The sequence below is a fragment of the Balaenoptera ricei genome, chromosome 1, assembly GCF_028023285.1.
Source record: "Balaenoptera ricei isolate mBalRic1 chromosome 1, mBalRic1.hap2, whole genome shotgun sequence".
NCBI lineage: Eukaryota > Metazoa > Chordata > Mammalia > Artiodactyla > Balaenopteridae > Balaenoptera > Balaenoptera ricei.
In genome coordinates, this window is record NC_082639.1 from 83,273,482 (window position 1) to 83,286,514 (window position 13,033).

Consider the following 13,033-nt stretch of genomic DNA (forward strand, 5'->3'; position numbering starts at 1 on the left):
GGTTAATTTTTGTATATGATGTGCAATAACATCTGAGGTTCCTTTTGGGTTTTTTTTGCATATGTATGTCCAGTTGATCCAGTACCATTTGTTAAAAGATTATCCTTTCCTCACTGAGTTGCCATGGCACTTTTGTCTTAAATCAGTTGACCATATATGTGTAGGTCTACTTTTTGGACTTTTCTGTTTCTTTGATCTCTGTTTATACTCCAGTATCAAACTCTTGATTAGTATAGCTTTATGATAAGCCTTGAAATCAGGTGCAATTCCTCCAACTTTGTTCTTCTTTGTAAAAATGTATTGATCTAGGTCCTTTGCATTTACATATGGATTTTAGATTCAACTTGTTACTCTCTACAGAAAAGTCTGGTACGATTTTGATTGGGATTTCATTGAATTTCTAAATCAATTTGGAAAGAATTGACACTTCAATAATATTGAGTCTTCTTATCCATGACCATGATATATATCTCTCTATCTAGTCTTCTATGAACATTTCTTTGCAATCTGTTGTAGTTTTCAGCATGCAAGTCTTGCACGTCTTTTTTTTTTCTTTTTAATTTTAGCCCTAAGTATTTAATATTTTTGATGCTTTTGTAAATGGTATGTTTAAAATTTCAATTTCCAATTGTTCTTCACTCATATGTAGAAATACAATTGGTATATATATATAGATGTATTCTGGAAACTAGTTGAACTCACTTAGCTTTTTTGTAGATTCCTTAGGCTTTTCTATATAGTGTTTATAGAGTCTGCAATAAAGATAGTTTTACTTCTTTGTTTTCATTTTATGTGCCTTTTGTTTGTTCTGCTTACTTTATTGCACTGTGTCCTTCAGTAACAATATTGAATAAAAGTGGTGAGTGTTGGCATCTTTGCAATGTCCCAGATCTTACAGAGACTCAGTCTTTTGTTAATTGGTATGATGATAGTTGTAGGTGTTTGATGATATCCTTTATCAGATTGAGGAAGTTCCTTTTATTTGTAGTTTGATGAGAGTTCTTAGGATGAGTAGGTGTTGGGTTTTATAGGCCTTTTCTGTATCTATTGATATGATCATATGTTTATTCTTTTTTAGACTGTTAATATGATGAATTACATTGTTTTCTCAAATGTTAACCTGACTTGGGCTTCCCTGGTGGCGCGGTGGTTGAGAATTTGCCTGCCAATGCAGGGGACACGGGTTCGAGCCCTGGTCTGGGAAGATCCCACATGCCACGGAGCAACTGGGCCCGTGAGCCACAACTACTGAGCCTGCGCGTCTGGAGCCTGTGCTCCGCAACAAGAGAGGCCGTGACAGTGAGAGGCCCACGCACCGCGATGAAGAGTGGCCCCCGCTTGCCACAACTAGAGAAAGCCCTCGCACAGAAACGAAGACCCAACACAGCCAAAAATAAATAAATAAATAAATAAATAAATAATAATAATAACAAATGTTCAAGTACAATTGGTGTCTTAAAAAAAAAAAAAAAAGAGCCATTGAAAGTGTAATATAGAGGCTTCCCTGGTGGCACAGTGGTTGAGAATCCGCCTGCCAATTCAGGGGACACGGGTTCGATCCCTGGTCTGGGAAGATCCCACATGCTGCAGAGCAACTAAGCCCGCGAGCCACAACTACTGAGCCCATATGCTGCAACTACTGAAACCCGTGTGCCTAGAGCCCGTGCTCCGCAACAAGAGAAGCCACCACAATGGGAAGCCCGCACACCGGAACGAAGAGTAGCCCCCACGCATTGCAATTAGAGAAAGCCCGTGCACAGCAACGAAGACCCAACACAGCCAAAAATAAATAAAATAAATTTATTTTTTTAAAAAGTGTAATATAATATAGACCAGTGAATTTTATTGTATCAGAGTACAAGTTCATTGATATAATTATTAGACTGCATTGCAGCATTATAGTATCACAGAAGAATATCCACAGTTATTAGAATACTACTGTTTTACAACTACCTATCTATATTGCAGTAGACAGAACGAATACAGACTCAGATATGAGAATCCATTTGTCGTCTGTTGAGCCAGACATTAAGGAGATTTGCCAAAATGTATAAACAATGCCACTTTTCTTACTAAATTGTTTTGTTTGAGAAAATATAGCTATTTTTATAAAAATTTTATTTAATATGTAATGTGTTTGTTATCTTTAAATGAGTAAATAAGTATTTTTAAAATTTATGAGGTTGAAGTTTCATATGATAAATATCCATGTAACACAAATATATAAAAGATCTTGGGTATCCTGAGACCACGAGGTTTGAGAAATGCTGATCTAGAATAGTGCCTAGCATGTAGTAAGCAATTAGTAGACGTTTGAATGCTTCTTGACCATGTCACTTTTATAATTTACCTGTCTTTTCAGTACCACATGCATTTGATAATGTATCTTTTCTGTGTGCCTTTGTCTCATACTCTAGCAACCAAGTTGTTTTTGTATATCTTATTCTGGTACTGCGATCCTCTTTTCCTTGCCTTTGCCCATGCCTGGATGTTGGGCAAGGCAGTGAAAAGGATTGATGCAGGAGTGCCATCGTATTTTGAAAAGTGTGCTGATTTATGGAGTAAGAAGAAGATAGATGAGCAGCTCCTGACTGAACATGACATTGATATTGGTATAATAGACTGGTTTAAGGTCGTCATTCACATAGTCACAAAATTAGATTTAAAAATAACTTCAGTTGGTTATACCCTGAAATGTAACAAGATAACTGATATTTAGTGATTGTTCTAGATGTTATAGATACCTCGCCATTTTGTGTGCATATTGATAATATATTTCAAACATGTTGAATACTTTTCTTTTAATAGATTTAGCTCATAAATATAGTATACTGCTCTAATTTATCCTAAGTAATTTATATGTATATATATAGCTGGTATCTTCAAAATTGAGGAAACATTAAAGAATTCTTTAAAAAGAGGAATTTAGAAAGCCTGATTTATAAAAGGGGCTCATAATTAACTGTGCATGCTTGAAAGGCATATATATATATATATATATATATATATATATATATATATATATATATAAAAGTCATTCTGTGAAACAGTTTTGCAGTCTCATGGAAATTTAAAAACAGATGAACAATCCTGCAGTATAATTGAAACTAGAAACAGTAATAAACCTAAGCACTTTAAAATGATAGCATCTACCGAATTGTGTCAATAGTTGTTTGCCTTTCTAGCATTATTCAGTGACGTGGTATCCTATTACTGAAAATGTTCACTGATTGCTGTACACATTTCTGTGGCTCAACTAGGTATTGAACATATAGGGTTGGGTAATCTATGACCCCTGTAGTAGACAAGGAGATATGCTACCCAGATTCCCCTTCAAAGAAGGGCTCATTGTCCAGCTATGAGGAGTGCGGATTACCAGGTAGACCCTTCTGCACACATCTTAGGGTCTGCCTTACCTGCAGAGCTACCTCCCCCAAGGTCATGATCTCCCTGGAGCAGCATACATTTGCATGCTGAGTTAGAAAGAGATTTAAAGACCTGACCATTTCATCCCATCACAGAGTACTATGACGGACAATATTTGATTCAGGGCTTCCCACTTGGTTGGCTGAAATTTTGTTGGCCTGTATCACAGTTTGAGTTCTGCCCAAACTTTCTTTCTTTGCCTTCCTTTCACAGATACTGATCTCTAATAAACATTTTGTACTTCAAACACCACCTCATCTCTACTTTGGAGAAGCCAACCTGCAATAGCTCCTGATCTCATGGAACTAATATACTGGGAGGAAATATATGTTAAACAAGAAATTTAAAATGTGATTAATGTTATATAGAAGCATAGGGTGCTGTGGTAGTGTGTATAAAAAAAAACCAAGCCTGGTTATTATATTGTTTTGGGGGGAAGCCTGGGTTAATAGTCAGACCTGCGTTCAAGTACTAGATTAACTACTTTGAGTAGCGTGAACCTTGGGCATGGTACTGACTTTTCCAAGCCAGTTTCTTCTTTCTTTTTTTAAAACATTTATTTATTTATTTATTTTTGGCTGCGTTGGGTCTTTCTCTATTTGCGGTGAGCAGGGGCTACTCTTGGTTGTGGTACGCGGGCTTCTCATTGTGGTGGCTTCTCTTGTTGCAGAGCACGGGCTCTAGGCACGTGGGCTTCAGTAATTGTGGTGAGCGGGCTCAGTAGTTGTGGCTCACGGGCTCTAGAGTGCAGGCTCAGTAGTTGTGGCGCACGGGCTTAGTTGCTCTGCGGCATGTGGGATCTTCCCAGACCAGGGCTCGAACCCGTGTCCCTTGCATTGGCAGGCGGATTCTTAACCACTGTGCCGCCAGTGAAGTCCTCCAAGCCAGTTTTTTCATTTGTAACGTGGAAATGACACATGGTCTCCCATCCTTTAGGCAGCTAACCTGGGATTGCTCACATGGTTGGGAAAAGATTCCCAGCAGCAAGAGAGTGAGCCCAACGTACAAACATTTTTCAAGCCCTTCCTTGTGTCAGTTTACTAATGTCATGGCCAAGCCTTGATTCAAGGATGGAAAAACAGATTCTGCATCTCCATGGGAGAATTTGTAAAATAAGTGTATTTGTGTGTGTATGAAAAAATTACAATGTAATGCCTGATATATTATAGTAGTAGTTAACATTTATTGAGCACTTTTTGTGATTTATACTTAGTAAGAGGACTGTGGATTATACAGTTGGACTATTGTATTTAATATATTCTATCTCAGTATGAAATGTAAAAGAAGAAATTCATTTGGAGAATTTGGTATATTCTTTTGATATATTAAAATAATATTTTATGATGGGAACAGTTTGCAAATAAAGCTGTCTTGCTCTTTTTTCTTTTTCTCCGCAGTAAGAAAAATGGAAAACCACCATTACGGAACAATGAGGTAAAATTTATGTTGTCTACTCTTTGGGATTTCATGCATTTATTTCATTTGTCTCATTATATATTTTTGAATTAGGATAAAATCATGGAATTTAAGAATTAGAAGGGAACTTAAATATCATCTCTAATCCACTACGTATTATAGGAATTCTTCCTAAAATAGGAATTCTTGGTAGGTGACTTTTTGTATTTACTTGAATCTGTTCTTTTGATGGAAAGTACTACCTAGGAGATAGCCATAACTGTATTAGTTCAAGTCCGTGATGCAATTATTCTTCCCTCTCTAAGCCTCTATTTTGTCGTTTGTAGAAACACAGAACAAGTTTACTCTATTTTCTCTTAATAGACTCTCATATTGTTTGAAGATGGTTGTATTTTCTGAATCTTTTTCCGCCGCTAAGCAATCCTCATTCCTTCAAGTGTTTCTCAGGTGACATGGTTTCTAATTGTTCTTCAATTATGTATACATTCCTTTGGATCTATACTAGTTAGTTCCTCTGGACATTATGTTTAGGATAGAATGTAGTCTGTGGTCTATAGAATATAGTCTAATGTAGACGTGGTCTGACTAGCGTGGAACGCATCAGCACTATTACATTTCTTGATACGAACGTCATGTTGCTAAAATTCAGCCTAAAGTTGCTTTTACTTCTTTAGCCATTACTTCTGTTTATATTAAGTGGAGTTTGTGATAAATTGTAAGCCTTCAGGTATCTTTCTGATGAACAGCTCTTTTGACAGATGTCTGTATTCATCAGTTGATTTCTTTATTTCTTTTTTTAATAACAATTTTATTGAGGTGTAATTCATATACCATAAAATCCATGTATTTAAGTGTGCAATCCAGTGGTTTTAGTATGTTCACAGAGTTGTACACCCATCACCGCTATCTAATTTTAGAAAATTTTCAGTTCCCCAGAAGGAAATTCCATACACATTAGCAGTCATTCCTCATTACCCTCTCCTCCTGGCCCTTGGTAACCACTGATCTACTTTCTGTCTCTATTGATTTGCCTATTTTGGACATTTCATATAAATAGAATCATGTAATATGTGGCCTTTTGTGACTGGCTTCTTTCACTTAACATGATGTTTTCAAAGTTCTTATGTATTGTTGAATGTATCAGTATTTCATTCTTTTTTATTGCTGAATAGTATTACATTGTTTAGATATACCACATTTATTTATCCATCAATTGAGGGAAATTTAAGTGGTTTCCCCCTTTTGGTCATTATGAATAATGCTGCTATGAACATTCATGTACAAGTTTTTGTGTGGACATACGTTTTCATTTCTCTTGGGTATATACTTAGGAGTAGAATTGCTAGGTCATATGGTAACTCAGTTGTTTCCCTGTAAATGTCAGCCTATAGGGTCTATACTATTAGTCTATTCTATAATATGTCTATTCTATTACTGTAATTTTCTTTTTCTTTTTGGCCACACTGCACAGCTTGCGGGATCTCAGTTCCCTGACCAGGGATTGAACCCAGGTCATGGCGGTGAAAGCCTGGAATCCTAACCACTAGGCCACCAGGGAACTCCCTAGTGTAATTCTGAATGTAATTCTAACATCTACTGTGTTAAGTGGAGGGTATTATCTACAAACTTAATTTGTCTTCTCTATCTTCCTCACAATTGCTGATAATATTGACTAGGTTAGGACCAGAAAATTCCTCTGTGGCATCTCTTAATCTTTGCTTTTTTGGTTATGGTTTATTCAGCTGTGACTATATCCAACTGCAGAAAAATCTGGTCTTTATTTCTCCATTAAGGCCACAATAGTTTTATAAGAAACATCAAATTCCTTGATTAATTTGTTAATTCATTTATTAAGTCAGCCTGTCAACAAATATTGATTGAGCCCCTCATATATGCCTGGCATTGTTCTTGGTTCTGTGTGTATAGCAGTTAACAAAAGTTCCTACCCTCATGGAGCTTAATGTTGTGCATGTCAGCTAATATACTAGCACAGTATCTTTAACAAAGAAGAAAATTAGAAGGCTTTGACATGACTTCTTCCTAGTAAACTTCTGCTGGCTTCTAGTGATTAGCGTCTCTTAGGTCTTCCTAAACCCTCAATATTAATGTCTATTCTCTGAATATCCTGGAGATAGACATCAAAATTGCTGTTCTTCAGTTTCCATAATCTTTGAAAAATGGGACAAGATATGCTTATCTCCAGTCATTTGGCAAATTTCCATCTTCATAATCTCTCATATCTAAATTATACCTGAGTAATCAAACCTTAGTTATCTTAGTTATAGCTACTATCTGTATACCACCATATCTGAAAGTTCTAGGACATCAGTGAAACTATCCAGTACAGCACAATTCATTCACTCATTTTTTAATTCTTCCTATTTTTTTGTACATTTAAAAAAATATATACTTGTTTGCTACTCATATAGTATAAGCAAGATAAATTTAGTTTAGATCAACTGGTTGGCCAAAAAAAAGGTTTAAGGCAGTGTACATCCTGATACCACATTTGTGAAATCTGTAGGAAGTGCATACACAGACATAGGCTGAAATGAAATTTGGTAAGAGATGTGCCAAATATTAACAGTTGATGTCTCTCAGTGGTAGCTATAGGCTCCTTATCTTTGCTCATCAGAATTTTCTAATTTTACGACAGTGAATGTGTGTCACTTATGAGGGGACGCAATTGAAAAGAGAATTTTTTATTGAAATTTTTTATAATCTTTGGTGGGATGGTTGAGGGGAGACAAGTTTCATAAGACATGAGATTTAAGGAGAAAAAAATTTAGATAAAGAATAGTATAAAGAGATAGTTGACTTGATTTTAAAATATTTATTCTTTTAATTTTGATGTAATACACAGGGTCTAAAATTTAAAAAAGTACAAAGGTAACACTGTGCTGGGTTTGGTCTTCAGCATTCCCATGCATATTTTTGTACTTTTGAGGTGTGTATATCTCCATAAACAATATAGGTAGAATTATTTTGCTTATTGAAAAATTTTATAAATTGAATCATTGTATGTATCATTCTCCTTTTTTTTCAGCAGAATGTTTTTTTAAGATCCATCTATGTTGATAGCTATAGATCTAGTTAATTTAACCACTCTATAGTATTCTCTTGTATGAATATGAGCTGCTTCCTTTTCTACAGTTGTGTAGAATCTTCATTGCATAAATTTACCATGATTTATGTAGTATCTCATAATTGATGTACATTTAGGTTTTTAATTTTATAGTATTATAAAACAATGTGCAAGTTTTTTCATTTATGTGTTTAAGCATATGTTCAGGAATACCTCTAGGATAAGTTTCTAAAAGTAAATTTGCTGGGTTGTTTTACATTTTGCAATGAGTGTACATTTTATATTTTGATAGATGCAACATAATAGTTATGTTGATTTATACTTCCTCTAACAATATACAGAAATGCTTACACTTTTGTCAGCACCACATGACCTTTTATTTGCTATTTCAAACATATGTCTCTTCCGGTCAGTTCCGGTTCATGTCACCTTTCTAAGTTGATTGACACATCAGTAGGAACTTTTCATTGCCCTTTGACCTTGTTGCCTCCTGAACGTTAGGTACATTTTTTTTTTTCTGACTGCATTATTACTTTAGCTTCTTAAATGGTCTTTAATGGGTTTTTTTTTTCTATGATTTGCATGTTAGATATATCATAGAAGTGTTTTTTATATTTTTTAAAAATTACTGGGAAGTTTAAAGGTGGGGAAAGTCAATTGTGGTTAAAATGAATTCTTAGGAGAAGCTAGTAGTGTTTATGAGATGTACTGTCTCTGTAGCTATTTGCATTTAGATTGGTTTCAGGTATGACTTTTATTATGTATCAATAATGGTACAGCATCTTGATTATTTCTTCAGCCTGAGTCAGCCCTCCAGTCCAGGTGTTTGGTGTTTCCTGACTTTAGGAAGTATATCGTTCCCTTTATGGATTCAAATGTAATGAAAATAATAAAGTCAGCTTTCAGACAGCTTAAGAAATAGGAGCAGTGGCAACAGGGACAGAAGAAAAAGAGGAGGAGGAATTATATACCAGGTAAACTGCTAATTATGTACGACGTGCTTCATTGTTACTTTCTTGTAACTTTTTTTTAAACCTTCCTCTTTGTTTGCCCTAGATCATTTCTTGAGAACAGCTGGAAATAGTTGTCCTCTGTTTAAGTCAGAAGGTGGCCGTCTCACCTTGGAATTATTCTGTCTAAGGCTCAAGTAGGGATGGAGAAGGTACTGACTACAGGTGGGATGAAGTGAGGTAGGAAGGCAGTGACAGGAGGGAAACGAGAGTAGAAGTCTAACTTTCTTTAAAGGTAGTTGATGTACATTGCTTTCTCTTTATTCTTTTATTCCTATACTTTCTCAGTTTGGGGAGGTGAAAGGGGAGATTTAGGTTGAAGTTGTAAGGTTTGGCTTGAGGAGAATAGGCTAGCTAGAGGAAATAGACTGTGAGTAGGGCATTTTGTGTTTTGTTCACTGGTGTGTCCCCATGGTTTAGAACAGTGCCTTGCGCCAAGTAAATATTGAATGAATGAATACATACATTTGTGAATGAAGTAGACTGGGCCTGTGACTCAGTGGGATGGGGTTTACAACCTTTGTAAGGTTTGAAAGACCTGAACTCTGTTCCAGCAGTTACACGGTAGGTTGGTTCTTATCCATTTCTTTCTGTCGTAGTCTTTCTGATCTAACTCTACACACCCAGTGCCTTCATCTGTTGTCTACAGTTCTGTACGATATGCAGTGTCTGTTTATTAGGATTACATATATAAAGCCCTTAGCACAGTGTGTGACATATGCATGGTAGCTTATTCTAATTCAGTACACAAACGACTCACTTAAGGTTTATCAAGTTAGATATTAATTTAATTAAAGCATATTTACAGCAAAATTTGTCTAACTAATAGAATTGACTATACCATGGGTATTTGTTTATCAAGAGCATAGTAGTTAATACATAAGTGAGCTGTGATTATAGGAGTTGGGGAAAGGAGCTCAATTGGGGATGGGGTCCTTCTGGAGAGTCTTGCCCATTTCGAGGAGTTTCTTCTGCCTGTTCTTCCAGACAGCCCAAGGGTAATAAAGTAAATAACATCCACTATACCCAGTTCATGTCACTCTTTCCTTATCCTTGCAAATGGTTTTATAGCTCTATTTTCATGTACCAGTGAAAATGAAGAAATATCTGAGGGTAATAAAATGTGATTTACTGCTCTTAATTATCGTCAGTGGTTTCCCTCTACACTGACAGTAAACTCTAAATCCTTCTATGGCTTCAGGGCTGTTTTTTATAGGTCATACCCATCTCTTCAGCTTCTCTCCTTTTGTCCCCTCTGCTCTAGCAGCGCTGTTATCTTGCTGTTCAGTGTGCATACCAATTTTATTCTTGAACTGGGTTTTGTGCTTGGTGTTCCCTGTGCTTTACTACCCTCCCCCAAAGAAACCTTTCTTCTCATACTTTTCTGGATCATTCTTTTTCTCTTGACCCTGCCTAGTCTATCTGTAACAATTTATTTATTGGTTTATTTTTATCTGGGTTTCCCCTGCTAGAATGTGAACTGTATGAGTGAGGGAACCTTGTCTGTCTTTGAATTTGTAAGGAAGAGTGCATATTAGAAATGTTAAATGATAAATCTAGGAATCCAAAAGTTTCCTGTAATTGATAGCAGGAAAATTCCTGTTCAGGATTTTAAAAAAATTCTGTTGTTAATAAGGAAGTGGATGATGAACAAACAGTAATGATATGGATAATGGATAATGGCCATTTCTTAGCTGTCCTCTGACCTCATCTTCTACTACTTTCTCTTGCTCACAGCTCCAGCCAGATTGGCCATTTTGTTGTTAAACGAGCTTTTACCTTGGTATTTGGCATTTGCTGTTTCTTCTGTTTGCAGTGTTCTTTTACCAGATATTTCTGCAGCTTCACTTCTGAAAGGAAGTTCTCACTTCCTTATTCAGTTTTTGGTAACATCTTAGTTTCTTGAAAGCACGTTTGAATATGAAGAGCAGTACAGGACTATGTTCTTCAAATGCAGTATCCATCTTAATAGTTGTTTATGTTGCCTTAGATGAAACATGGTTCTTTAATCTTATTTGTTATAACTATTTTAAAAGCTTTCTTTCTTTTTTTCTTTTTTTTTTTAATGTAGAAAGAGGGGAAAAAAGAACGAGCTGTGGTGGACAAGGTGTTTTTTTCAAGGCTCACACGAATTCTGAAAATCATGGTCCCTAGAGCATTTTGTAAAGAGGTAAGTCTTATGAAACAATAATGTTAAGTGTTCAACTTTAAAGCTTATGTGAGATCAGAACAATAGAATTATAAAGTCTTTGTTCTACTACAGGTCAAGTGTCTCCTCTGTAGGTAATGAAGACTAAATTTTTGTCTGAATCATTGCCTGTCATGCAAGTACCCTTGTTGTTCAGCACCAGTTTTTAAATGATTTTCTCTTGTTTATGAAATACTATTTTATTATATTTTATGTGAAATACTAGAGTACTTCAGTACAGTCAACCTAAATGGTGTTGCTTTATTATAATATAATGAAAACGAGATTAAATTTAGAAAGACCTTTTTATTACGTTGAGATGTTAACAAGTAGCATTGATGTGGAATATGTTTGAGAGTTGCTTCTTCATATTTGATTAAATATGTTTTTAAGATACCTGAGTTCTTCAAGTATTTTCAGAAAGTGAACTGGTTGTAAGAATAAAGTTTTACTATTCTTTCATTTGCTCTTTTGTCGAGATTATCTTTGTCATGATTTATTAAGTATTTTAATGATTAAAAAATAAAATAATGCTGTGTTCTCCATCTTTAATTACCTCAGTGTTCTCCTTTTGTACAACTAGAAATACTATCACCGTTGACTCTTTCTCCTCCCCATACCTACCTCTCATCCTTTCAGTCACTGGTATCTGCTAATTTTTCTTTCTAAATATTCTTACCTAGATATTACAGTGTTCTTTAATTAGTCTCATTTCAAAGAATCTCTCCTTTTTAAATCTTTTCTGCCAAGTTTGTCTTCTTCAAACATAATTGTTTCCCACTGTTCAAATTTTAAAAAGCATTAGCCTTGTAATCTATTGATAGCAGGAAAAGGATAAGACATTCCAAAAGCACTATAATTCTCAAAGAAAAGGCACATTCCTCCATCACACTGGACTTGCTCTCCTTCCCCTCACTTCAGCGTCATGTCTTGTTGACTCTGCCCTTAACAGACTCTAAAAAATAATTTAATAACATTTGGTTTTTTTCTAATTAGATAGAGATCCTATGTGTTTCTTGAAGAAAAATTGGAAAATGCACTTTTTAAATCTGCTTCGTCCCTTATATTTTAAATGTTTTTTCCAAGCATCCTTGAGTTTCTCTTCGATTAGTCCCTTACTTTCCATTTTTACTGTTCTCACTTGCTTGGATTATTATAATCTCTTAATTGGTCTTCTCCTTTTCTAACTAGTCTTCTTTCTAAAACCCTAATAAGAACACTTGGCTTCTTTTCTCCTATAGTGTAAATCACAACGTGACTTTGCCCTTCCTTTCCATACCATCTACTTGGAAGGTTCTTTGCTGTTTTGTAGCGAGGACTTGTTCCCTCGTACTTTCATGACACCATGTTTGTGACAACACCCCCAACAAAAACAAATATGTTTAAAAAACAGCTTAATGCTCTTTATATTCTTTGTGAAGGCGTCCCGTGACTCTCTGGATATAATTAATTGTTTTCTCATTCTACAATCTACCTGACTTTGAAGAATCTTTATTTAAAATACAAGCTTCTTCTCTGGAAAGATTTTTTGTATTACCCCCCCTTATCAGTTAACAGCTTAATGTTCATTTAACCTTTTAGCAGAGGTTTGCTGAATATGAAATGAATGTGAGACATTGAATAGATCTCTGGGAGTTAGTAAGAAGGTAGATGGGCCTAACTTGGCCAACCTTCCAGTTCTGTCAAGGTATATCCATGCCACAGAGCCATTTTACGAACGATCTTTGAGGGATATAAAAATCCGGGCTTAACCCCGGTTCAAGAAAGTGAAAGAAACTCCAGTAGAAATCACAGATAATTGGAGGTAGAGATAGAGAGATTAATTTAATCAATTTATGAAATAAATAAAAATACTACATATGAACATATGGAAGTTCATCTGTATCATAAGGTGAGGGACTGCCTAAA

General features: G+C 35.4%; 1 protein-coding gene across 4 annotated transcripts in view; it reads left to right on the forward strand.

The window, feature by feature from the left end:
• The window catches only part of ABCD3 (ATP binding cassette subfamily D member 3), an 89,215-nt gene that overhangs the window by 26,837 nt on the left and 49,345 nt on the right, over positions 1-13,033 (forward strand). For 3 of the 4 annotated variants that reach the window (XM_059926596.1, XM_059926592.1, XM_059926602.1), the window contains 2 exons: positions 4,824-4,860; positions 11,009-11,107. In XM_059926596.1, coding sequence (XP_059782579.1) covers positions 4,824-4,860; positions 11,009-11,107 — 136 coding nt within the window. The remainder of the gene's footprint in view (positions 1-4,823; positions 4,861-11,008; positions 11,108-13,033) is intronic. The other variant, XM_059926609.1, reaches the window with a different exon arrangement.